Here is a 27,891-nt window from a genome sequence, read left to right on the forward strand (position 1 = left end):
TCACTGACCCAGCACCCGGAGCTGAGCGCTGCTCCTCACGCTCCCGCAGGTGAACTCCACCTCTCCGCTCATGTCCGGGGACGTCTGGCTGAGCGTCAGCCTGTGGACCGAGCCCTTCGTCTCCACGTGGACCCGAGAGCCGGGCTGCAGAGGCTCCCCCTTCAGACTCCACTCAGGGGCCTCGACAGCGAGGGCGGTCACCTCACATTCGAAGGTGGCGTCGTCGGGGGCCACGACCTCCACATCCCTCAGCTCTCTGACCAGTAACAAGGACTGGCCTGAAACAGATGGGAAACTGTCAGTGGCTCTGCATAAGAACACATTTTAAGTGAGGTTCCCTAAAATGTATTAATCAGAGTTCAGACAAAAATATTACTGGAGTATATTACCAAGTGTTCCAGTTAACTTGTTCATTTGACCCCTTTATTTATGTATAGATATATATATTCCTTTATTTATTTTATTTCTTTATTTAAAGATATTTTGGGGCTGGGTCCTATATATATGTATTGCATGAGCTACAAATGTAAATAAGACGGACGTGTCATCAGAATATTGTGGCTGGAGTGAAATGATAAAAACAGATGTGTTAAAAATACCACCAGCTCTTCTATTTAAATCCTTTACCACTGTGTCAGTCCAAGAGAAGAAGAAACCTGTGTTAGTTCTCCTTCACCAGGAGATGGAGCTATGGAGTTATGTATGGGGTTGTGAGGGGGGGGCGGGGGGGGTGTCACACCACTGCCACTGTTATTTTATGTTCTTGTAATTGTTTACTGAAAAATTCAATATCAAACAGTTACTACAAAGAACAGTGGTGTAGTTGCCTATATACCAAAGAAGTCGACCCCACAACTATCTACCTGTAACACATAGCTTCCTACTCAGATTATGATATATATATAATATTTCTGTTCTGTAATTACAAGTTATATATTATATAATAAATAAAGGCAACAAAGAATAAATACAAATGTGCCTGTAAACTGCTTATGAATAATGATGGACTCCCTTACTTTCCACCGTCAGCTTAGCGGAGCATGAGTGCTCTCCAACCTGGACACTGTACATGCCCTCATCGTGCAGCGCCACCTGCTGGATGATCAGTTTGCGATAGCAGCCTTCGCTGCTGATCTCGAAGCGCTCCGAGGGCAGGATGACGTTGCAGCCTTTGTACCAGCGGATGCTGCATCTGGAGTTGGACACGGCGCAGTCCAGGATCCCTCGGGTCTTCTCGAGCACGGTCTGATCCTGCAGAGGTTTCACGATGTTGATAGGAATCTCTGAAAAGGACGGAAGACAGTTGGATTTCAGGACATGTGCAGTAAAATGTGATGAAAGAAGAAATCAAAATGAAGCTCTTAATTTAGATAACTAACTGTACTCACAGATATTGAAGTTTTACAAATCAACACACTTTTTACTGAATTTGTCTTCAATCAACAGTGTTTAGCTTTAATTGTATTTAGTGTATATTAAAATCCCTGTGTGTTGCTTTAGGAAAACAAACAGACATCATATGATCTGGTCCTGTTAAATTAATACAGTCAGAGTCATCTATGTCCCTAGAAACACCCATTGGCTTGTTTTCATTGATCAGAATACCTTCCACCTCCAGGTGAGCGACAGATTCAACATGTTTGGCGACGAACTTGATTTCTCCACAGTCCTCCGCTCGCACACTGCACATGAGAAGAAAATGTTTGGTCCCTGAAACAAGAACAAAAGGAATTTAAATCATAAATAATCATAAACACAATTTTTCCTTTCTATTCAGGGTTAATTATTTACATTAGTGTCCTCGCTCACATTAGTTTACATAGAATATCTGATTATTTTATCTGTTTTGTGCCATTATTTGAACATCATGCAGAAGTGTGATTTTAAAGCTGACCTTCCTGGCGGATCTTGATGGAACTGGTGGGTTGAATCCTCTCCCCGTTCTTGTACCATTCTCCAGGCACGTCCTCCACTGAGATCTCACAGACGAACACGGCGTTCTGGTCCTCCTGGATGTCCACGTCCTCCAGGGCCTGAACGATCAACAGCTCGCGCTCTGCCAAGAGAATGTATTCAAGATGTCAACGGGCAACTCTTAACAGTATCAACATGAAAGGACATAAAACCCTTTACCGTACAATTTAGTGCAGTTCTGCAGAATAATATTCTTTTTATTTTCACGAGAGTCCTTCTTAAGTGTAACTTGAATACGACCCCCTATGAGTCTTGTCTTTGCTGACCTCCAGGGGTTTAACTCTTCCCGACTGCAGTGGGCCTTATCAACAAGGCCCGGGACCCCCACCTGACTTGGACTTTTATTCCGCCCCCACACCCCTAAGATGTGTTAAATTAACACATATTATTATATTATATATATTACACTGTATTACATTGCATATTGCAATTTGACACTGTTCACTGTTTTGCTTTTTGCATTGGGCATTGTGCATTTCACCTTTTACTTCACTTTTTATATCTTTTATATATTTTTATATAGATATGTTTATGTCTAAATAAATGCTACCTTGTATAAATATTAGAAAAAGTGAGTAAATAAGAAGTAAATAGTGAGTAAATATATTTTGTTTTTTTATTACTACTATTGTTTTTCTTATGTGTGGTGTATTTATTGTTTTATGTTTCTATGTTCATTGTATGCACCAATAACCAAAGCAAATTCCAGGAAGGTGTAAACCTACTTGGCAATAAATACCTTCTGATTCTGATTCTGATTCTGATTGCTGCAGTGCAGTACAACTAGGGGGCAGCAGAACACTACTCGTCAGACTGGGGTTGAGTCATTGTTTCAACTGGTCAAGACCGTTGCATCACATGTGTGAAACCAGCCGTGCTCTTCTGACCTTTATAGTATTTTAGAAGACAGCAGACTTTACCGTAGACCTCCACGGTGCAGGACGTGGTCACGTCTCCAGCATCGCAGGTAAAAAAGCCAGAATCACAGACGTGACATTTCAGGATCTGAAGGAATCGTTTTCTTCCCATCGCATAAATGCGCAGCTGCTTGCTGGGCTTCAGCTCCACCTCGTTCTGAAAAGGATGAAGAAAATATGTTATTCCAATTGCAACTGATCCCAACAACTGGATTTGATACATTTTCCAAAGACAACTGAGATGTTTTCACTTGAAAGTTGAATTCTACTCGTTTAAATATGACTGAAAGGCTGTGCCCACTAAGATTTGGGTGGTTTTCAGGGTGTCCCAGTGTGTTACTGGGAAGGCGTCCATCTTGGGTGTTTGGCACTTTGTTGTGAAGAAAAACAAAAACCCATCTCTTACCTTGAACCATTTGACATCCACGTTGTGTCTCGACAGCTCGCACTCGATAGCCACGACTGATCCGTCGGGGAATTTCTGGTTCTCCAGTTTTCTGAAAATGGTCACTGGGGGCTCTGGTGGAGAAAAGGCATATTTAACTAAGACGCAATAAACCTCTGGAAAAGTTAATGTAACCCTAAGAGTAAGAAAGTTAGGTTTGGAATGTTTAATGCTGTAATTATTAAACGGTTATCAATCTGTATTAAAGTTAAGTGACCTAATTTAATTTTGCCAAAGTCAATTATTGTCTAAAGTAATATCAGTAAATACTTCTCCTCTTTGTGTTACTATTCCTTCACTGAATGGTAACTTTGGAAGGTACCACCTAATTGTTTTTATTTTAATTTCAACTCCTGAAGCTTACAACTAACTTAGATAAACTTAGATTCCATTGCCTGTTGCAAAGTGTCACTTAAACTGTTTAATGCTGTAATTATTAAACGGTTATCAATCTGTATTAAAGTTAAGTTACTTAATCTGTGTAATGACAATAAATTGAATCCAAATCCAAAATCCAAATCCAAGTGACCTAATTTAAGTTTGCCAAAGTCCATTATGGTCTAAAGTAATATTATCAGTATATAGTTTCCTCTTTGTCTACTATTCCTTCACAGAATGGGACAGTACAAGTTAACTTTGGAAGGTACCACCTAATTGTTTTTATTTTAATTTCAACTCCTGAAGGTTAACACTAACTTAGATAAAGTTTAGATTCCATTACACGTGGACTGTGGATCACTTCAATTGGACGCCTGTTGCAAAAGTGTCACTTAAAGGACTCTATGAACCGGAGGTGAAGTGTGACATCACGGCCTCTGTACATGTGAGTATTATTTTTAAAACATAAAGAAAATGTCAACCGACCCTTTAAGGTATGTGGACTAATTTACAGCACTGACACTTTCATCCAGTTGTCAACCCAGCGTTTCAGCCCCAGCTCAGCGGGATGATACGCACTGATTGACTCGGCACGGAGCGGATTATTTTTTTTACGGCGCGACGGGGGGGGGGGGAACCAGCTCCCGACAGAAAAGTCTGAACAGAGCTTCCACTTTTCAATGCTTCACGCTAAGCTATTTTGTGTATGGAACATGAGCCCGGATAAAGGGAACAGTAGCCGAGCCGGCCCTCCGTTCTATTATCATGCCTCCACACGCTGGCATGCGTCTGAGGAGACCACTATAGCCGCCAGTCTGAGGTCAGGGCAGAATTAGTACAGTAAGATTTGGATTAGAAAGGCCTGCAGTCTACTGTACACGGCCTGGGAGCTGTGAATAAACATGTTAGCTACAAGCATTAATTATTAAATGGTCTTGAATTACCTTGAAATTACTTTTTAAAACTAAAACCAAAGACCCACCCTTCACAACGAGCCTGGCGGTGGTCTTCAGATTGTCCACAGAGAAGACGAAGGAGCCGGTGTCTTCCACCGACAGGTGAGAGATGCTGAGGCTGTGGACGTGTCCCTTGGCGCTCGTACGGAAGTGATTCGTGGGCTTGAGTTTGATTCCGTTTCTCATCCAGGCGCCCGGGACGTCGGGATGAGAGAGCTCCACTTCGAAAGAGGCCGTCTCCCTCTCCGTGGTCGTGATGTCGCTCAGTCCCTTCTTGATGCTGATTTTACGAGCTGTAAAGAAAAATGGCAAAACCACGTTAAACATTGAAGTAGGTAGAAGTAAAGCACGTATCTCCACCAAAGCCCAACTGTGCCCCCTAAAGAAGCCACACATGATTTCTCTAGAACATTTATGAAAGTGCCATATGTTGTCATTTTATGAATGTGAAATATAAGTCCTGGATCCGTCCCCTGATCCAGATCTGCACAAGTATTGAATTTAGTTGTAATTTGGGTAATACCCCACCCATCCCCATATTTTCATGGAAATCAGATGAGTGTTTTTTGAGTTGTCCTGTTAAATAAGAAGCAAACTCCTTGGCGGTGATAATAAAACAACTTAACTGAAGCTTCTGCTGTGTTAAAAGTATAAAGTTAAAGCATATAGCTAGATCAAGTTTGCGAGTACTTTCTGTTTGTACGTCTCTGTATAATGAATAAATAAAAGTCAATAGTTGAAGAAAAGTTCTGTGTGTGAAAGATTAGCCCCGAGCAGATTCATTCCACTCTGAGCAGACAGGGTGTCCGTGCTCTGTAACACAACGGCTCTCAGAGACGGTTCCGTACACAGCAGTCTGGATTTAAACAATACGAGGTGGCACACACTGACAGGCAGATATTCCAGTCATCTGAGTGGTTGGCTTTATACAAAAGCCGGCTTTGAAACTGCCAACATTTCTCACTTATTCTCACACAGACGAGCATTCCCTGTGGAAAAAAAAGGGCTGTTTATTTTGGAGACCCGATGACAACAACCTCGGTTTTGAAGGCCAGCGTGTAAATTTAGATGCAATGAGAGGAGCTCCGAATTCATAGGAGGTGCCAACGGCGGCCTGGAGTCCTGGCTTTCCCCTTCCCACCCACGCCAGTGTTGAAAGAACAGCTTTTAATTCACCCACTGGCCTGTGGATCATAGGACTGAGAAATATAAGGAGTATGTGCAAAGAAAAACAATCATAAGTACGTCCTAAGCACTGGTTTTAATGTGTCAACATTACTACTGCTACTTTCAATAAACCTGTGCGGAGCTTGTTAGCAGGACAGTTTTACTCTGTTTACAAAATCTATTTCTATCAGTGGTGTATAAAGTACTTGAAAGCCATACTTGAGTAAAAGTACAGATATCTTACCTGAAAGTGACTTCGGTAAAAGTAGAAGTCAACCGTCAGAAAATGACTTGAGTAAAAGTCTTAAAGTAGCTCATATTAAAAGTACTTAAGTATCAAAAGTATCTGGTGTTGAAATGTACTTAAGAATCAAAAGTAAAAGTACAAGTACCAAAATTAAAAATGCAAAGTGCTTTTTATAGTAGGCCTATACAGACACAAGCAATCCAAATTGCTTCTCCTCAAGATTTATCTCAACTAACTGAAAAATTATAACAACAATATGAATATAATGTATGTAATGTATAATTGTATAAATTTTGAACCCTAGATGAGAGAGAGAGAGAGAGAGAGAGAGATGCGCCGTGCGTAGAGGCGTGCTGCGTCGACCTTTGCCGCTCAAGTAACGAGTCAGTTTGAGAATGTAAGAAGTAGAAATTACACATATTTTTGTTTTCAAATGTAACAAGTAAAAGTAAAAAGTCGTCAGGAAAATAAATACTCAAGTAAAGTACAGATATGTGAAAAATCTACTTAAGTACAGTAACAAAGTAGAAATACTTTGTTACTTCCCACCACCGATTTCTATGACTCGAACAAAAAAAACTTGCTATTCATAAAGCACTTAGTTTAAACTGTAATGTGCCTTGTCTTTGACATAATGAAATCATCAGGGCTTCATTGATCCTCAGAGCAGAGAGACCCTGACGTGAGAGTCAGCCCGGCCCTGTAAGACTATCACCTGTTGGTCGCCATCGTGCTCCCAGTACAAATGCCATCCTGGTCCCCAGTCACTCAAATTACTCTTACTCAGTTAATTGAGCTTTGCTTTCACAAGAGCCACTGACGGAGGTGGAGCTGTCGGCAACAGCGGTAAACAAACAGGAGCAGGAGCATAGTGAGAACACGTGCACACTCACGTTCCACGCTGAGCTGGGCCTGCGTGCGGTCGTGGAGGGTCTCGCAGCTGTAGGTCCCCCGGTCCGACATGGCCAGCGGGCGGATGGCGAGGCTGTGCTTCCGGCCCTTGTGCTTCAGGGTGTACTTGGCGTCCGGGTGGATCAGCACGCCTTGCCTCATCCACTGCACCTCCTCTGAGTCCACGCTCACCTCCACCTCCAGAAGGACCTCGCCGTATTCCTCAGCGACCACGGGCGTCATTTTCTTGGTGAACAGCACCTGTTCCTCTGAAAATGAAATCAGAGAATTACTTGACGGCAGGAGTTCTAATGACATAACACTTTAAATTCCTTTTAAATGATCATGTCCTTTGTCCCCAGGGCCATTCAGCATCATAATGCCCTCTCCTTCTCTACTCTTCTCATATCATCTCATCTCATTATATATCAACCCACTGTCCATCCCTTTACTGGCTATACTAGCCCCATGCACAGACTTTTCCACTTACATATTCTTATATACTTATATATATATATGTTTTTGTTTTAAATATACGTTTTTAATATATATATTGTTGTACTATCAAACTCCAGCAGCACAAGAACACTTTCCTACTGGACACTGACACAATCATTGACTTCTGTACCATAGGGTGAGACCCATTCCTGTATGTTTAATATGTTCTCCCTATGTATATGTGATTTATGTATGTATGTCGGTGAGGTGTATAAGTGTATACGTGTTTAAGCTACTAGATGACCTAAATTTCCCACAGGATTAATAAAGTATCCATCTATCTATCCATTTATCTATCCATTTATCTATCTATCTATCATCTATCTATCTATCTATCTATCTATCTATCGATCGATCGATCGATCTATCGATCGATCGATCGATCGATCGATCGATCTATCTATCTATCTATCTATCTATCTATCTATCTATCTATCTATCTATCTATCTATCTATCTATCTATCTATCTATCTATCTATCTATCTATCTATCTATCTATCTATCTATCTATCTATCTATCTATCTATCTATCTATCTATCTATCTATCTATCTATCTATCTATCTATCTATCTATCTATCTATCTATCATATTGTGTTTGAGCTCATCGCAGATTCTGCATAACAATACTCTGAAAGCCACATTTGAAGTTCAGGCCCAGAGACCAAGCATGGAACTCGGAGGCTCAGGAGTCTCAGGCTCCGCCCCCTGATGTGTCACATACACCAAAACCACCGGGCCACTTGTCTCTGTCAGTTACGGGAGGAATTCTAACAGGAGAAGCTGTTAAAAAGCAAGCTGTCAAAGACGCCTCCAACAATTTCCACTTCTCTTCGAGGGTCATTACTTATATTACGTAAAAGGATAACGTGGTACTTATGGTGCACAGGCATTTAAACCCACTCGCTTTTATGTTCACATTCACTCCAGTCCCGCTGATAATAGTTCATGGTTTAAAAAACATGGGTGATAACAACAAGCGAAATAAGAGCCGATTAAACTACCGTTGAATGTTGGAACTTCTGTCACTGGAGACAAATGTATGTAGTTATAGTGTTAATGGGGCGAGAAGTTACCTTGAACCTGGAGCTCGGCTTCTGAAACCAACCCCTCGGCGTCAGCTGTCACTCGGCCGCTATCTGAAACCAGGCAGTTGTGGACGCAGAGCATGTGGCACAGGCCGTTGCTGGAGATGACAGTGCGCTCATTCAGGGCGACCTGTTTGCCGTTGAGGCGCCACACCAGCTGAGTGTCCTCCGGTGAAACCACACACTTAAACACGGCGTCTTCTCCCTCGCGGATCGTGATGTTCCGCAGCTCCGCGATGAACTCCACCACACGGGGAGCTGAAGGCAAAGCATTCAGTGGGATTAGACTCGAACCCTTTAAATGTCAGCCGGTCCTTTGACTCGGATTCACACACATTTCTCCCTGAACTTCCTAAAGCTGTGAGATTTGATTATACTTACTTTCCACGCTGACAGTGGATGAGGTTCTGTCATCTGTGGACTCACAGGTGTATTCTCCAGCATCTTCCTCCACTACCTGGTGGACGGTGAAGCTTCGCTCTCGACCTTGTGCCCGGATGGTGTGGCGCCGGCTCGGGGGGATCTCCTGCCCCCCCTTCAGCCACTGCACGTCTCCCTTGGGCTTGTTGATCTCACATCGCAGCGTGAGGCTGCCTCCCTTCGCACACACAGTGTTCTCCACTGGTTTGATAAACTTCACCTTCATTTCTGATGAGATAAATAATGGAATTCAAGAGAGGTGACATTTCAAATCAAGTGAAGGTTTCACTGGTGAGCAAAGGTCACATTTTGATGAGGGATTGCCAAATTCTCACCTTTGACTAAAAGAGTGAAAAACATCTCGTCTGTGCTTATGTCACAGACGTAAGCGCCAGAATCCGACAGCTGCAGGGGATTAATGGTGAGCTTGTGCGTATTACCCTCGCTGGAAATGTGAATGTTATCCTGGTTGAGCAGTTGGCCGTCTTTCAGCCAGCGAACATTAGCCCGTTCACGGCTCACCACGGCACACAGTGTAACACTCTCACCTTCATGGGCTGAGATGCTGTTACTTGCTTCTTTATTCAAAAACATGGCCGGTGGCTCTGTGAAAAATTACATATTTACAGACATTTGTTGTTTTTAGGGTCAAAGTTGCAATTTGCACACATGCAAAAGACATTAAAAACAAACGGAAACATTTAAACTCACCGTGAACCTCAACAAGCGTTATCAGTTTGTCATCGACGGCATCGCAAATGTATTTTCCAGAGTCCGAGGGCTGAAGTCCAGAGAGAACAAGCTTCCTCACAACGTCATGGCTGTCGATTTTGATACGAGGATCGGGTTTCAGTATCTCTCCGTCCCAGAGCCACTGAACAGCGGCATTTGGCCGAGACACCTCACACTCCAAAATAAGGTCGTCCCCTGCCACCAGGATGTGATGCTCTGGGTGGCCCGAGTTTCCGATGATCTGCACCGGAGGCTCTAAGCACAAAAAAGACACAGCAGACGTAATTCTTTTTTCCGAAGTCGAGGAAGCACGGATCAGAGTTTCAAGAACTTAAATGGTGTGATTACCTTTGACAGAGATATAGAAGAGCATCTTATCATCCACTGCGTCACAAGTGTACTCTCCTGAATCCTGGAGTCCAGCATTTAGGACAACCAGAGATCGGAAAAGCCCTTGTTCCTCAACACAGTATCGCTCAGTGTCGTGGATTAGCTGATTGTCTTTGTACCAACTGACTGACACATTGGATCTCGAGAGTTCACACACGAGAATAACGTCATCTGACACTAAGAACTGCTTCTCTGTTTTTGCCTCAGTTTTTCCCAGAATTTTTACGGGCAACTCTGAAAAATGAGCAAGAAGAGAATATCCTATTGGAACGTAGTCATGATCCATTTAAAGCAAGAAAAAGAAAAATACAATTTCTTGCATAGTGCAGAGCCCTGAAGTACTAACAGACAAAACAACAGACCTAAATAGAAACCAATTACAACTGGTTGCACCATTAAAAACCAAACCCGTAAAGCTGAAGGGGCCACTGGTTCATTTACCTTTTCGGTTTTTCCCATTTCCTTTTTCTTTAGACTTCTGTTACAGAAGCAGGGTTAGGGTTAGGGTTAGGGTTAGGGTTAGGGTTAGGGTTAAGACTCTCCCGGATAATGTTACAACCTTTAAGGTTTATTCTAAGGCCACCAGTTTTTGTTTTCTCTTGTTTCTGACAAATCACGTTATGTCAAAACATTACAATTCCCAGGATTCCTGCACGCCGTTTAATTTTGGAGTTATATCGTAAAATAACCTACCTTGCACTTTAACATTGAAATCCATGACGTCGTCCTTTGCATCACAGACATATTGCCCAGCGTCTTTCTCTGTGAGAGCGTGAATGGTCAACTGACGCACGACACCATCATCCAGGATGGTGATGTTTCTGGAGTCTTCTATTTCTTCCCCATTCTTCTTCCAGATGACCTCAGCGTTTGACCTTGAAACTTCACAGTCGAGCACCAGAGTCTCCCCCGCCGGCTTCTCTACTCTACTCGCCATCTTCCTCGCACGTATGAAGCGAACAGGAGCTTCTGTGTAGCAGGGATTCAGGGTCAGTACTGAACAGACATTAACACAGCAACTCATTAGGTGGACTCTAGTGTTACCTGCTATGTTTACAAAGAAGGTCATGGAATCGTCTGCTGTGTCACACACGTATTCTGCAGAGTCTTTGACGGTAGTTTCGGGGATAATAAGTCTTCTGTAGACACCGTCCACCTCCAGGATGAGGTTTTCATTCTCCTCCACTTCGAGTCCGTCTCTGTACCAGCGCACCGCCGCGTTGGGCCGTGAGATCTCACAGCTCAGCACCATCCTCTCCGAGGTTTGCTGGCACAGTTCCATTTGCGACTGACTCGGGGATACGATTCGCACCGGAGGTTCTGGAAATGGACATTTTGAAGCAACGTATACATTACTCATTCATTTAATGAATGCTAAAAGACATTTGGACTGATCCTCTAGACGTCAAGTCGACATATATACAAGACTTTTTGGATTGTCAACAAAAATAGTGAGTAACATGCTCTTAATGGTATAAAAATCATAAATTTTTGTAATGTTAAAGGGGCCAGTAGGCTTCTACACATATTGAGATACCTACATGTATGTAGCATCAGGGATTTTTACCTGTTATACAAAGGTGAAAGAATATCGAATCGTCAGCTGTGTCACAGACGTATTCTCCAGAATCGTCGACTCCGCTGGAAATGATCTTGAGTCGTCGATAAGGACCTTCGACCTTGAGTTTGATGTTCTCGCTGTCCTGCAGCTTCTGTCCGTCCTTGTACCAGCTGACGACACCGTTGGCACGAGACAGTTCGCAGCTCAGAATAATTTCGTCGGGGACATGACGGTCGAGATGGACATCCTCCTTAGGGTAGACTATCATCACCGGTGGTTCTTTGGAAGAAGAAGTAGAAATTGAATATGTACGTTATTCATCTTTTACTCAAGCAAAGACAATGTGGGACAGTTTAGTCAGATATATTCTTACCTCGTATGGTGACCTTGAAGATTAAAACGTGGTCTCCTGTCCGACAGGTGTATGTGCCCGTGTCGGACAGTTGGGCTGAATGTATCGTCAGGTCTCGCCTGGTGCCGTCTGTTTGCAGCGACACATTATCGCTCGGTTTCATTTCAGCTCCGTCTTTGTACCACTGGACGACGCCGTCGGTCCTCGAGACGTCACACGACAGAACAAGCGGTTCTCTCTCCACAACACTCTTGAAAAGCTCCTCCTCGGGAATATCCGCAAATGTCACAGGTGAGGCTGCACAGCACAGCACAAAGAGGAGGAAGTGAGCCGTTGGTTGAAGGCAGCATTCGTTGTTTATGCTCATGCATTCAGTAGTGGTGAGGTCAGGTTCTCACAGCTGAGGACATGCTGATCAAGCCTTGCTAGAGATGACAACTCCTTGTAACATCCGTGGGTGTTAATCCACTTTTGAGGCAAACAGGGAGTTAATTGAAGCAGTGCTCTGATGGAATGCAACCATATGTGCTGGGGTAAGACGACAAACTACATAAAAATACATGCTATCTATTTTTTTCGACACTGGTCTGAAATGGGAAGCATGTATAAAAAAAAGAAAATGCAGAATGAAATTAGCACGTTTAGATGGAGAATCAGCTGCGATGAGGGATGTGATGATCGGGTTTTGTGCCATAAAACTCGACAGTGACAACATCTTGCCAAGAAGAAGCTGAGCATATCACCTTTCACCTCCACATAGAAATCGTCCAAATCTGATTCATCGTCAGTTCTACTGTCGTACACCCCAGAGTTCGGAGAAGGGGCTGACTTCGTAACAAGAGTCCTCTTACTGATGTCTGAATCAAAGTTTACTCCCGATTTGGGCAAGATTTTGACTCCATCCTGGTGTGAGCGGGTCTGGTTCGCAGGGTCGGACGTCTCGCTAGGCGGTTTGGTCAGGCTAGTCACTTCAACAGACTTGTTCCTCTCAGCCTCTGGAACAGCTGAGAATCAAACCGGTGCTATGGGAATTTCAATCCATTGAACAGTAACCAGATAGTGATCAGACTCGCTGTGCTATACTATGTTAAAACACTAGGACTTGTTAAAGTATGTGATTTGACATCTGGCTCCCGATTGAACAAACAATTGTGTTATTGCAAATGTCCGATGATTTGTTTTCTTACTATCTTATACTACAGTTTTCCTATTTACATCTTATTTTAGCAGTTAGAATACAGAACATGTAAAGCCCTTTCAGACCAGTGAATTTGCAGCGTCTGCATTTTAACTTTCATAATTCTTCTCATCTGCATCTGATAAAGTTTAACACAGCAAAACATTGGGAGAAATCTGGACCGCTACTAAAACAAGTCAGTTAACTCAACTATGACCAGTGACCTGCTGACTCTGGTCTATGGTTTAGTGGTTTAGCAATGCACTAGCAGGTAGAACTGCAGAACACTTGGATACAGTTTTCTGTTGAATCTACAAACACAATAGATGAGACTGAAGCAAAGCTTAACATAGCAAACTGTAAAGCCAAAATCCAAATGAAAAACAATACATATATCTAAAAGAAAATTACCTTGTCAGTTGATATTTATCTCTGGTTGATTAGTGCTACCTTCACCATTATATATTGTAACAATGACAATGGATCAAATGATCAAAAGTAGTTTTATAGTGACCACCAGGAATTAAAGGGACCAAATAGTCAATCACTTCTAGTCTGAAAGGGCCTTTAAGTGTTTGCTTCCGAAATAAGCCTTTCAAGTAAAAGCTGTCACAGCATTAAATTGACTTTATAGGTCTTATTAGAAATAGGCTACATAATAAAGTATTAGTACACATTGCCTGAGATTATTATAAAAGGTTTAAAGCCTAAGTTGATCGAGGAGCTAAGTATTAAATGAAGGAAGTTAGTGATTCTGACAAAGCTCAAAACACTTGAATCACCTGCAACATCCACCTTGAATTCTCTATGGTCATCTGAGGCCTCACAGCTGAAGAGCCCAGAGTGTCTGACCTCTGCTGACTGAATAACAAGGGCCCTTTGGTTGTCTTTAGTTTCAATTTCATATTTACTCTCTGGAAGCAGCTGTTCTCCATCCTTGTGCCAATAGACTTGGGCAGTTGGCTCAGATGCTTCACACTGCATCTTAATTGGGCAGCTTGCCTCGATAAGTTTGTCTCCTGCAATCTCTGGAAGCGCTGCAAGCCTCACAGGAGCAGCTGCATCAGAAGAGCAACGCAGAAAACTGCTGTTAAGCTGTCAGAAGGCGGGGGGGGTCATTTAACGAGTTGTGTTTTTTACACATTAAACCGTTTTTAGTCCATTTGTAAACATAAAGTCATGGGAGCTCTGTTTCCATACAGTGTTACAGAAGAACATTAAAGAAAAAAGAGTTTTCTCAAGAGTAATTCTGCAAAGAAGTGTATAGTTAATATACGTTATGATAAAGCTCATTAATTCAGACTGAATACAAGCAAATCACCTTCGATGTCCACTTGGAATGTCACAACGTCATCGGCGAGGCTACAGCTGTAAAGGCCAGAGTCAGAGACCTTAGCAGAATGAATCATTAACTTTCTCAAGCTGCCGTCTCTTTTCATATCGAGGCCTGTTTTGCAAAAAAGCTCCACCCCATCTTTCAACCAGGAGACCTGGGCAACAGGCTCTGAGACCTCACACTGGAGAATTATGGGAAAACCAACTGCAATCCTCTTGCATTTTTCAGACGGGGTGATTGGCATGATCTGTGGTGATCGGCCTAAGAAAAGGAAATAACAAAGATTTGGGATAAAGGGGTGAAGGGGACAGAACACACCAGCCCAGCCAGTAACACCATGTTCTCCTGAGCATTACACTCCATTCATAGCATAAAACAAGACGGACTTGTATGTGTGAGGACAAGAGGATGGACAGAAATAAATCACCTTTTACGTCCACTTTAAATGTGACGGTGTCGTCTGATGTTGAACATTCGTAGGTGCCGCTGTGTGTGATTTCAGCTGAGTGGATGAGTAGCGTCCTCCTCAGACCCTCTGACTCTATTTCTACATAATTGTGTGGCAGGAGTTGCATACCATCCTTGTACCAGTCCACGTGAGCGGAGGGATCTTGAGCGAGATCACAGCGGAGGATAATGGGATCGCCTTCCCGGACGGATTTGTTGCCGTCACTCTCTTGAAGCTCAGAGAACTTCACAGGTGATGCTAAAGGTTTCAGATATTGCAGGAAAGAGTTTCTAAATAAGCTTCATATCGAAACCTACTGAATTTTCAGTAACAAAGAATGTCAAGATAGCGACTGAGGTTTTACCAACACATGGATGGCACAGTTCCTTCAAAACAAAGCACACGTGACAGAACAACACATATTACACCACAGACATTGCAAAGACAATAAGGAAAACAAATCATCCAAAAGGGGTAAAAGAGGAGGAATCAAGATATTTTGTTACTTTACAAACTGAAACAGACAAAAATAAACGAGTAAGACACAGAGAAGAAAGACTTTGTGGTAAAGGAGCAGTGCTCAGTTAATGTAGAAGCTTTCTGGAGTTATTGGACATGCATAACAAGAAGCTGCACTGGGAAGCTAAATGTTTAATACAATGTCTAGAAAGAAGATATCCCATATTGTTTAAAAGTATTAAGTTCTAACACTGACACAACATGCAATGACTAATTAAATTAACATTAAATTGCCATTGGTTTACTGATTTATTCAGTATTTTATGCATTTGAGGCTGTGGCTTCCACATTTTTATAAAAGTAGTTGACCCAAGTTTGGGAAGTGGTAAAATGAGCCATTATCTGTTAGGTGAAAGACAAACGAGACCTAATCAACCTCACTGCTGCTACAGTTAGTTGAGCAGAGTGAGTGAAACAGTGAAAGCACCACAGAACGTCCTGAGCATCACCTTCTACTTTCACAGCAAACTCCACATCATCACTCTTTGACTCACAGCGGTACACGTCAGTGTGAGCCTGCTCTGCCGATGGAACAACTAGACTCGTCAAGTTCCCCTCTGACTGGAAGTCTACTCCACTCTGAGGTAGGAGCTCAGTTCCATCCGGGGACGAACTGACTTGTCCAGTGGGCTCAGACAGCTCAGATTGTAGAGCAACAGGAGAGTCGGCCACGACTGCCTCTGTCTGGTCAGCCTCAGATAAAGCTGAGACCTCCGGAAGTGGAGCTACGGGATTGAATGTGAAATAGAGCTGGTCAAAACAGGAAGTGTGATCAACCAAATGAAGCAACACATAGTAGTGACACTAAAACCTTCAGTGTTCATCCCTGTCTCCTACATCTTGCTACAATAGTAATAATGTTTTGTAGGAAACACATGTTGGATAATATTCTGAAACGGAGTAATGCTACAGTAAGTTTCAACACATTATTAATTAAAACCACAATCTTTACCAAAGGGCTGTAAGAGCTAAAACATAACCATAGAAAAGTTCACTATATATGCTTTGTATCAATGTGTTTGCAACTTTCAAATCAACAACACATCCGTTTTATGTGAATAGAAAATGAAATCCACACCATGTGACATTTCCTACAAAACACATTTGCCTTTGCAATTAACTTTTGTAAAAAAAAAAACATATTCATTCATTTATCCTCCACAAAAGTTTGGATTTAGTATGGATCGCCAAATTACATTTGGTATAGTTTACAAACTGCATAGATGGTAGATCTTAAATTAATGAAATGGTCAGATTGTATTTGAGTAATCGCTCTTGTAAATTAAAAATCTAATGAATGATAACAATAGATATTTCAATGAAATTCACAAATTCCTGTTAGTCCCAAAAGTAAAGATTTAAGTAACATCTTTTTTGGTAAACCCTTTTTTTTATCAAATGTGGGAATTTGTTGGTTATGAGATGTAGGTTTCTAAAAAACTAAACTTTGTGGGTTTTCAGTCCTCTTCGGGGCTGTTTTAGAAACTATAACTCTTAAGATAACTTGATTTTAAGGCTGACTGGCAGATAAAGTAACCTGCCAAATTTCACCTACTCCCAAGGCCTAGAAGTTATTATCAAGCATTTGTTTGCACTTTGCCCTCACTCAAATCTATTTGAACAACAGACAAAAACAACTTTTGTCACCTTTAACGTCCACATGAAACTGCACTGCGTCATCTGTCGTCTTGCAGCTGTAAATCCCTGCATGAGACGGCATCGCCGAGCGGACAGCCAGTGTTCTTATGGAACCCTCGGCCACCATATCTTGTCCAGCTGCTTCATGTAGATTTATTCCATCCTTGTACCAAGCAACTTGAGCGTTAGGATCTGATACCTCACACTGAAGGACTATGGGTTCACCGGCTTCAACAGACTTGTTCCTCTCAGCCTCACAAAGTGTTGTGATTGTCACAGGCAGAGCTGGGGATGTATGAGGTCACATCAAGAGAAAAATTGCGTCACCGACTGACTCCAACAAACATTATGCTTTCAAACAACAGAAGCGCAAGATATACAATCAATATTAGTCATGCCAACAAATCTTAAAGTTATAATAAGTCTTAAAAGATACGTGTCATTAGTAGTCTAACAAGAGGTGTCTTTGGTTAGACGTCATATATCTCGACATTCAAGTTAGCATGAAGCTAATGTATTTACTCTTTGTCCCATTTTAATATTCCTCACACATTACTCAATGCTCCCATGGTTTTATAAAACTAGATTTATTATTTGCACAAAATCAGGCAAATAAAACCAGAAATTGTAAAATTGTAAAGGATCGCTCTTCATTTTACACAATGTCAACATTGTGCCCATCCATGTTGTTTGATAAGGCTAATCATTTAAATCACCTTCAACATCCACCTTATTTGTAGTAAAACTGTCGATCCAATGACTGTCACATGTCCTTGATAGGTAGATCTCTTCAGATTGGACTACCGAGGCCTGCTTTGTAAAGTCGGGCTCTGCAGACTCAGTATATGGTCTCTGCTCAGAGTTGAATGTGCCGTCTACTTGGTCCTCTGTGGTCTCCGTGGTGCCATGACTCTGTGGTTGGATCGTTGAAGCTTGCATGGATGGATAAAGCACCTTTGCATGGTTGGGCTCTGCTTGTCCAGTGCAACAGCGGTCATCCGTTTTGACATATGCAAAATGTGGTGAGTTGTAATCCTTCCATGCTTGGAAAAGTTCTGCCTTGTTAGAGTTACACGAGTCCAATGATTGAGGAGATGTAGTACAAGGGAAGTCACTGAGCTTCTCCGAGTGGACAGTCAGTGTCCGTAGGGGTCTGTTAAACTCCTCTAACTGGTCAGTTGCAGCCCATGAGGAGTTACAGGAGCCGTCGGAAAGGACGGTTTCAGTCCGTAAGCTTTCAAGAGGCTTCTCTGATGGAGTAGCTGATGTCTGCAAGGAGCTACCGAGCTCCTCTGATTGGATAATTGTAGAATGTAAACATTTAAGCTGCTCCTTGGATTGGATAGTTGTGGAATGTAAGGACGTAAAAGGCTTCTCTGATTGGATAGTAGAAATATGTGGAGATGTGAAAGGCTTTCCTGATTGGAAAGTTGCAGCACGTAAGGAAGTAGTAGGCTCCTCTGATTGGGTATTTGCACACTGTAAGGATTCAAAGGGCCTCTGTGATTGGACAGTTGGAGCATGTAAGGAGGTAGGAGACTCCTGTAATTGGGTATTTGCACACTGTAAGGACTCAAAGGGCTTCTGTGATTGGACAGTTGCAGCATATAAGGAAGTAGGAGACTCCTCTGATTGGGTATGTGCATACTGTAAGGATTCAAAGGGCCTCTCTGATTGGACAGTTGCAGCACGTAAGGAAGTAGGTGACTCCTCTGATTGGGAATTTGCACACTGTAAGGATTCAAAGGGCTTCTCTGATTGGACAGTTGCAGCACGTAAGGAAGTAGGAGTCTCCTCTGATTGGGAATTTGCATACTGTAAGGATTTAAAGGGTGTCACTGATTGGACAGTTGCAGTATATAGGGGGGTAAAAGTCTCCTTTGATTGTAGAGTTGCAGCATGTAAGTATGTTAATAGATCGTCTGATTGGCTAATTTCACACTGTGTGGATTTAAAGGGCTCCTCTGATTGGACAGTTGCTGTACGCAAGGATGTGAACGAGTCCTCTGATTTGCCAGCTGCAATATATGACAACGTACACGGCTCCTCTGATTGGACGGTTGCAGTATGTAAGGATGTCGTGGGCTCTGATTGTGTAGTTGCACACGTTAAGGTTTTAAAGGGCTTCTCTGATATGACATCTGAAGTATGGAAGGATGCAAAGGTCTCCTCTGACTGGAGATCTGCAGTCTTTAAGGCGTTACAGAGCTTGTCTGATTTGACTGTTGAAATCTGAATTGGTTTATTAAGGTGTTCAGACTGGGTGGTTGAAGTCAGGCGACTCCCTAGATTTGACTGGACAGTTGCCATCTGTGTTGAGCTGTGTATCTCCTCTAATTCACCAGCTGAAGTTTGCAGACGATTGCAGAACTGATCCGTCTGCAGGGATTCACCAAACTTTTCGGACGAACCTTCTGGATGCTGCATATAGTCAATTAATTCTTCACCTTGTGATTCTGTGGACTTCGGAGTGTGATGATGATGTGTGTCAGATTGCATTATTGTTGGCTTTGCAGAGTTAGAATAAACTGGTGGTTGTCGGTCGTCTGCTTGTTCATTGACTGAGAGTTCCTGTGACTGTTCAGTACGAATCCTGTCACTTGAATTTTCACATGTTGGTTGTGAAGTTTGCATTTGCCTGGAATGGTCTTCATATGTCCTGCCACCGAAGATGCCCGATTTCCATTTTGTTGACCGGCTGACAACATCCACGGGAAAAGCCTCTTCGGTGGACTTGATCTTCTCTCGGTCAGAAGAGAGCCGTGGCGATGTAGCTATAAGCATTATGATGTACACAGAGAAAGATTTTCAGTGGTTGATGGTCTCAAAACGTCCTCTCATAACATCAATTTTACATCAGTGGGGGTTAGCATGGTGTTATGGGATAATCCATTGCAAAGACAAACAAGAAGGACGACCAGGATTGGTCTGAGATTGAACTCCTATATTTCCCCCTTCAACTGAGTCCTAGTGTTTGTTGTTTACCACCAGTCTTTGCTCTAACACCTTAAAAACCAAAAAAAAGTGCATAATTTGTCTTCTTATCGATAAGAATTCGTTGTCATTGCAAGGTTCATGGCGGCAATGTGAATGAGAGGATCTGGAGATGAATAAGATAGATAAGATGACCTTAAAAGACTTGTGAGTTGCTTGTTACAAGCAAAGATGACTGTTAAAATGAAGAGTAAATGACAAACACAACATGTACGTTAGTATGAGGAGCAGCGACGAAACACCCACAGGTTTCATGAAACAGCCACATTTCAGGAAATGACATGAGGCTAGAGATGACAGAGTGACAATAAAAAAAGCAATTTTGTAATGGAATATTAAAGATGCCCCAGATGGTTGAGCCAACAATAAAATACACCACTGTTGTTAGTGGCTTTTTATGTGTTGGGTTAACATGGATGACTGATGTTGAAATATATCAAATCACCTTGGACATCCACAGAGTATTGGGCGGATGCTTCAGCTATCTCACCAATTTCATCACCATAGTGACACTGCTCTGCTGTTTGGACAAAGCCAAAGAGAAAACAATGAGCTTCACGTACGTCACTGAATTCTTGATTCTTAATTGTGCAAATACATCGTGGAACACCACCTGTCATGTCCACATTTAACTGTGCATCATCAGCCGTTGTGTCACAGCCAACCCTCTCATCGCCAGAACAGTCATGTGACTGGAGGGGCAAGGCCGGGCTGCTGCTCTGTGATTCACAACCAGCCGCTCTTTTAGGGTAGATCGGGGTTCCGTCTTTGTACCAACAGGCTTTGGCAATGGGATCTGAAATCTCAAATTGCTGAACAATCGGGCAGCACTCTTCCGCAGACGTTGTCTTCTCAACATCAGAACCAAGCTGAGATTCTGGAGAGGGCTCTACAGACAATCATTGGGGTAATAATGTCAGTTTGGCACGATCCTAGATATTAGAAACAAGGGCTAAAAAGAGACACGGTCACAGATATCAGTTCTGCATTGCAACGGCAAGAAGAGCACAGACAAACAGTCACATAACAAGTTAGTGCTAGCTAACAGAAAACGCACACAGAGAAATATCACCTTGATTTTCTACTATCAATTGGGCAACTTCATCTGCTGTCGCACAATAGTACGCTCCAGAGTTTGAAGGATGAGTTGGTTCAATAACAAGGGTCTTCTGGACGGCCTCCGTTTCAAAATCAGGCTGCGTATTAGAATCACGTTGTGTATCCCTCTGCCACGACACCTGGGCGGCAGGGTCTGACGGCTCACATGCTGGCTCAGTGGGACACGCTGCCTCAAGTGACTGCGTCTCCACGAGGTCTGGTGATGGCGACAATGGCAACGTTGGAGCTAAAGATGATGATTCATATCATAATTGAGGACTTAATTGTGCATATTTAGATTAAGATAGTGGTTATTTGTGTAGCTTCCCCAAACAGGGGGAAAAATCTGATATAACAAAAAACTAGAAGTTTGAATTTGACATAGAAAGTTATTTTTCATTTTGACAGTAGAGATTAATTTACCAAACAGAAACATCACACAAAACACCACACGGACAGACATATATGCATATTGTAAAAGTTAGTTGCATCTGGTCTCCAAGAAGTTCTATTATTCACTCTAAGATTAACACAATTTTGATTTAAAATCACCTTTAATATCCACAGTGTAGTGGCTAGTGTCATCAGAGGTTCCACAGCTGTACAGCCCTGAGTGCAAGAGCTCAGCCGATGGGATAATAAGTCTCCTCAACGTGCCAGTACTCAGTATATCCCAACCCTTTTCCGGGAGGAGCCTTACACCGTCTTTATACCAGCAGACAGGCCCAGTGGAGTCTGCAACCTCACATTCCAGCTCCAGAGCTTTGCCTGCTTCAAGTGACTTGGTTCTCTCAACGTCAAAGATAGCAGAGTACGTCACTGGTATAGCTAGCATTGGGAATTCAGGACAGCTAAATAAAATCAAGACTGTGGAAATGGATACCTTGCAAAAATGTAACTGCAGAGCAGAAGATGAAAGGGCTTTGGAGACTTTCGAATCGGGCAGAGCCACAGCAGTCACAAAACACATGGTCATAAATAGTAATCACCTGGTGTGTTAACAGTTCCTCTAAGCTTATGTGCACGGAGCAGTTCTTCAAACCACACAGTAGAAGCGGGATTATTAGTGGCATCTAGAAAGAGGAGGTGGGGTTACAGTGTAAACGCACAAGAGAAAAAGTGCAAAGTCACCTTTGACATCCACGTGAAACTCCACGATATCGTCCAGTGTCGTGCATCTGTACACACCAGAGTGGCACAGCTCTGCAGACTGAACAACTATTGTCCTCGTGTTGCCCTCTGAGTGAATTTCTATGGCCGAGTTTGAAATGAGCTGGATTTCATCCTTGCACCAGCAAACGTGCGCCTCGGGATCTGACACCACACACTGGAGTACTATGGGGCAGCCTGCTTGGATCGACTGGGTCCTCATGTCATCGGGGATTGCTGAGAACTTCACCGGTGGAGCTACAGATGTGTTTAAATCTCATGTCAGCGATTAGATTATTCATCATAATCTGTGTACTGACAACTAAGCATGCTGTGATGCAAAATGTGACAGCTTAGCGGAAGAAAGACAACATACAAGAAGTGTGCCGGGTTAGTTGCTCTGAGAAGTTGATGTTTGTTAATGTCTCACATTGTTTCAAACAAATCACCTGTGATGTCCACACTGAAGGTGATGGCGTCACCCTTTGTCTTGCAGCAGTACAACCCAGAGTGGAAAAACTCTGCTGAGTGCACAATCAGTGCTCGTCCCAGGCCCTCACTTTGTGTATCTACTCCATTTTGAAGATTGAGCTTAGACCCATCTTTGTACCAGTACACCTGGGCAGAGGGATCTGAGAGCTCACATTGTAAAACAATGGGGCAGCCTGTGTGGATGCTTTTGGTCCTCTCAGCTTCTGGAATTGCCGTAAACCTCACAGGCAGGGCTAAGGATATTTAGATATTTTAATGGTTGCTAATTAGCAAAGATTGTACGTCAAGTAAAGCTTTAAAAGAAGACAAAATATTCTAAACACAAAAGAAAGACAATGGAATAAACAACATAATAAAGATGGTTATTCTCTATAAAAGACACCAGTATTGAAAGAAACTCCACTTACCCTCTACTTCCACATTGAACCTGATGATGTCATCAATGGCATCGCAGCAATACACTCCGGAGTGTGAGAACTCTGCTGATTGGATGACAATTCTCCTCATGGTGCCCTCCGATTGAATGTGAAGACCCTCCATTGTTTGTAATTCCACCCCGTTCTTGAACCAGTGCACTGCAGCTGCCGGGTCCGACAGCTCACAGTAGAGAACAATGGGGTTCCCAATTTCTACAAACTTGTTCCGATCCATTTCTGACATGGACGAAAACTTGACAAGAGGAGCTGCGAATAGAAAAAACAACAAGCATTTTAAACTTGTCACAAATGAAGGTCCTCTTGTGTCGTTGGTGCTAAACATTTGCACATTTTCCCAATTCCAGTTAAAAAAAGAGAACAAAGAAGTCAACCAGGAAAACAGTCAAGAGCAAACTATGACCCGCAAATACCTTGAATGTACAGTGCTGCCGAGTCCCGGATGCCATAGGCAATGAACGTGATCTCCGCCCCATTGTCTGTGTCACGTACTGCTCGAATGCGAAGGGATTCGTGTGTTCGTGAGCGACGCATGAAAAAACGTTCGTCCTCCTGAAGCTGAGTGCCGTTTAAGAACCATGTTCCAATAACTGAAGCGGAGAGCTCGATAGAGAAGACGGCATCTTGTCCCTCGGGCACCAGGGCATCCTGTAAGGGAGCTTGTATTCTGGTCACCGGAACTATAAAAGGAAAATTAAACATTTGTGCATGATTTAGTAAATTAAATCGTAAACTGTGTTGAGTTAAAATAGATATAAGTATAATATATTTAATATAACTTTACTTACCAAGGTGAACAGCTTTAGGGAACTCGACATTGTTGCTCTTTCCATATTTGTTGACGCTGCAAATGCGAAATCGATAATCGGCCTCACATGGTACACTGTCACCGAGGATCTCCACAGACGTGGCAGAATCGGTGGTGAGGCACTGCAGCCACTCCTGTGAACCGGTGCCCACTTCCTGCCGTTCAAGCACGTATCCAGATGGAGGATTCTTACGCGAGTCCTGGGCCGGAGCCCACGATAGAAGAGCAGCATTCGCCCGCTCGGTGTTGATCTGCACACCCACTGGACAACTGGGAGGACAATGTCTGGCCGCTGGAAAAAAGGAGAAACTATAATGCATCAACATCCCTTTGGATGGAATAACTTTTACATGTTGATCCATCCCAAAATACTATGATTAATCTGCATCTTACCTTTCACTCTTAGCTGAGAGGAAGTCTTGGATCTGCCTACAAGGAAAGTCACTAGTCCAGCATCCTGGGGCATCGTGTTGACAAAAACCAGAATGTGAGTTCGACCGAAGGACTTGAGAATTGTCTGATGGGTTTCCCGCAGCTCTGTACCATCTTTGTACCAGTGTATGTCCATCTCTTCCTTTTCCACTTCAACACAAAAGGCAGCGTTTTCACCTTCCAGGACGTCCACCTTCCTCGGGAGCTTCCGCAAGATTGTTCCTGGAAGGAGAACCTTGTGTGAGTGATTCCTGAGCATAGTAATCGTACAAAGATTGTGATTATCTAATGATCTGAAAGTGTAATTAAATTATTTCAGTGTTTTTTTTGGTCTAATTATCGAATAATAATAAAAAAGCAAAACAAGCAGCAATACAATCAATATAGTAGTATATATATATACACACTTCACCCTGGTAGAAAATACATTAATAAAGAGGAATGCCTGACAAATAGTGCTTTCATCTACATCTTTCAGGATTTGCCTTTTCTCTCACGCACCCATCGACAGGTTAGTTTACATTCAGAAAGTTTTGATCTTAAAACAGATATAGTCATGTATGGATTGTCCTCATTTGAGCTGAATATTTTTAGAAACTTTATAGATTCCTCTATACCAAAACCCTGTGGTAAAGATATCTCATAGTGTGTATAAAATGATGTGGTTGGTTTGTCCTTGTGAAATTGGTATTGCTGATTTCCTGATTTACCTTTAACAGCTACCTCTGCAATGCTTCTCCCCCCGTCGGGCATCTCACAGAGGTAAATCCCATCGTCATCAACTCCGATGTCCCGGATGGTTAGTCGTCTTTTTGTTCCCCACTCCTCCATTCCATATTTGTCCCCTGGCTGCAGCCGTCTGTCTTCCAGATACCACGTGATGGCAACTGAGTCCTCTGGAACTTCACACTCCAGAACGGCCAAATCCCGTTCCCACACCTCCAGATCGATGAGGGGCTGCTTGAACCGCACAGGCGGCTCTGAGCCACAGGAGGAAGAAGAACATTAGGGCAATAAAACTTTTTTTATAATGTAATAAAAAAGAAAAGCTTGACAGTGTCATTTCATCAATATAAATGCTTCTGGAGATTCAGTGTGACAAAGACTGGCTCACAGGACACCATCTACTGTGTGTCCGTGTTGTAAACTCTGCAAATTAAAATACATGTGGCCGTAAATTCCAGTGAAGCAAACAAGATGAGCAAAAAGCATGAGACAAGTGGCTTCTTTAGTATCGGAATGGAAAGGACATTAACACATCAGGGTGTCAGATAGGAAATAAACTGTTTGTAACTGACACCGCCAGACAGTTGGGGAACATAAGGATGTGGGTTATATTTAGATTTCTGTGTGCAAAGTTCCTCATTTCGTTGTCGTATTGTTTTTTAAAAATCCAATTAAAAGAGACTGACAATTGATGACATACATTCTCTCATTTTCCATTTATGTCACCTTTAAATCTACCCCCGACCCAACCACTTACGATTAATACTATCTCAAGAGGTACTTTCTCTATCTCTGACTGATGCAGTACAATTCTCTTTTTTTTTTACTGGTGCCAGTGGACTTTCTCTGAGACATGTGAGAAACACGATCCCCTTCCCAGAGATCTGGATCACATGGACGCCTCCCGAGACCTTTCACAAGCTGAGTAACTTTGCAGACATCTCACCGCCGCTGAAATCTACTTGAGGCTTATGGACTTTGCCTGTTTACAAAATGCTACTTTCAAATTTCAGATCTGTAAGACATTACATTTATCCTCCAGATTTGAAAGCAGCTTGTCTAATAATCTCTTTCATAATTATTTTTCCAGCTCACAGGCCGACTGACTTATCCTTTTATGAATCTAACTGACTGATGAGGTAGTGCTTTGTGTGATATATATACAATACTTTCCTTTAGAACAACACCTTTTCATGAAATTGGTTTTATTATATACAAAACTTTCTAACTTTTAATCTTGTGCTGTGGTCGAAACTTCATGAGCATTTTTGTAAGCTTTCTATATATTTCATTCAGTTTTATTTGAGAAAGAATCAATGTATTACCAGAAAAAGTTAAAATTTAATTTTGCCTCGTCTCTCTGGCCTGACCCCAATAAATGTTCTCCATGATGAGATATAGTATCTCACTGACATCATCGCAGCACCAAATGAATTGAAATCTGATCCACGAACACATCACACCCTCACAGTGAGTGTTCAGTTCTAGCATGAAAAGCATCCCAGGCTAGAACTGTGTCTGCCTTTACTCTGCTGTCACTCAAAGAGCTATTACTTTATTCAATGTAAACTTTAGAGTCTTGGCTCCACTGAAGGCGATCTGGACTTACCCTTTACGGAGAGGTGTACAGCGCTGAGGGTTTGGCCTGCTGTGTTCGATGCAGCACAGACATAAACTCCGTTATCCTTCTGCTTACAGTACAGAACTTTAAGCGTGAAGTATCCTTCTCTGTCCTCGTATAACAAGTAACGCCTTCCAGACAGTATCAGCCGGCCGTCTTTCCTCCAGATTATCTCTGGTTTGGGTTTCCCAGTCACAAAGCAGCGGAATTTGGCATGTTTGCCCTCCGTCACGGCAAACATTTTGACTTTGGTAGACTTGGTCACGGTGTCGTCTTTGAGTCGGTTTGGCACTTGCCGACCGATCCTCTGTTTTCCCTGGTGGCCTTTCCAGTGGCCGTTTGTGTAGCCATTACGGTTTCCCTCTTCCTCGTGTCCCGGGCCTGCGTCGACGAGCAACACAGCTCCTGCCAATGATTCCCCAAACTCGTTCCTGGCTTTGCATGTATATACTCCGCCATCCGGGGCACGAGTCTTAAAAATCTTGAGCTGGAACCATCCACCGTCCTGGTAGCCCACAGTGAAATGTGTGCTTTCGAATATTTCATTGAGTTTCCGGCCATCCTTTTCCCAGACGACCTCCGGCCGGGGCTTTCCCCAGAGCTTACAGGAGAAGACGGCATCTTCCCCCCGACCTGCCCGGGTGGAGAGCGGCTTGATGAGGAACCGCGGCTTATTCTCCTCTCGCAGCTCTATCTCCTGGGCCTCGCCCTCCACATTCAGGGTTGCCGCTGCATACGTTTCCCCAATGCTGTTCTTTGCTTTGCAAATGTACTGTCCGCTGTCATCCGTGGTCACGGCAGAAATGATGAGATTGTAAACGTTTCCATCTTCAAAGACCCTGTATTGTCCTTGCAGGTCGATCTTTTCATTGTTCCGCTCCCAGATCACCGCAGGCCGTGGGTCGCCACCGATTTGACACTTCAGAACAGCGTCAGTCCCAGTTTGTACCACCACAGGTCTCGGGTAGGCCAAGAAACGTGGCGCTCCACCAAACACATCCAT

The 27,891-nt window shown here is 42.9% G+C and overlaps 1 protein-coding gene across 1 annotated transcript; it reads right to left on the bottom strand.

Moving 5' to 3' along the window:
• On the bottom strand, positions 1–27,891 carry LOC133022033 (obscurin-like protein 1). Its single transcript, XM_061089049.1, has 21 exons — positions 26,877–27,891; positions 25,252–25,521; positions 24,503–24,763; positions 24,090–24,401; positions 23,715–23,981; positions 23,275–23,550; positions 12,038–12,313; positions 11,671–11,943; positions 11,148–11,423; positions 10,797–11,072; positions 10,062–10,337; positions 9,693–9,968; positions 8,550–8,819; positions 6,978–7,244; positions 4,697–4,963; positions 3,298–3,410; positions 2,895–3,048; positions 1,895–2,056; positions 1,606–1,710; positions 1,017–1,283; positions 1–278 (listed from the first exon to the last, which is right to left on the bottom strand). Exons 1-21 carry the CDS (start codon positions 27,889–27,891, stop codon positions 1–3), a joined length of 5,937 nt encoding a protein of 1,978 aa, XP_060945032.1.

The sequence above is a fragment of the Limanda limanda genome, chromosome 16, assembly GCF_963576545.1.
Source record: "Limanda limanda chromosome 16, fLimLim1.1, whole genome shotgun sequence".
NCBI classification, from domain to species: Eukaryota; Metazoa; Chordata; class Actinopteri; order Pleuronectiformes; family Pleuronectidae; genus Limanda; species Limanda limanda.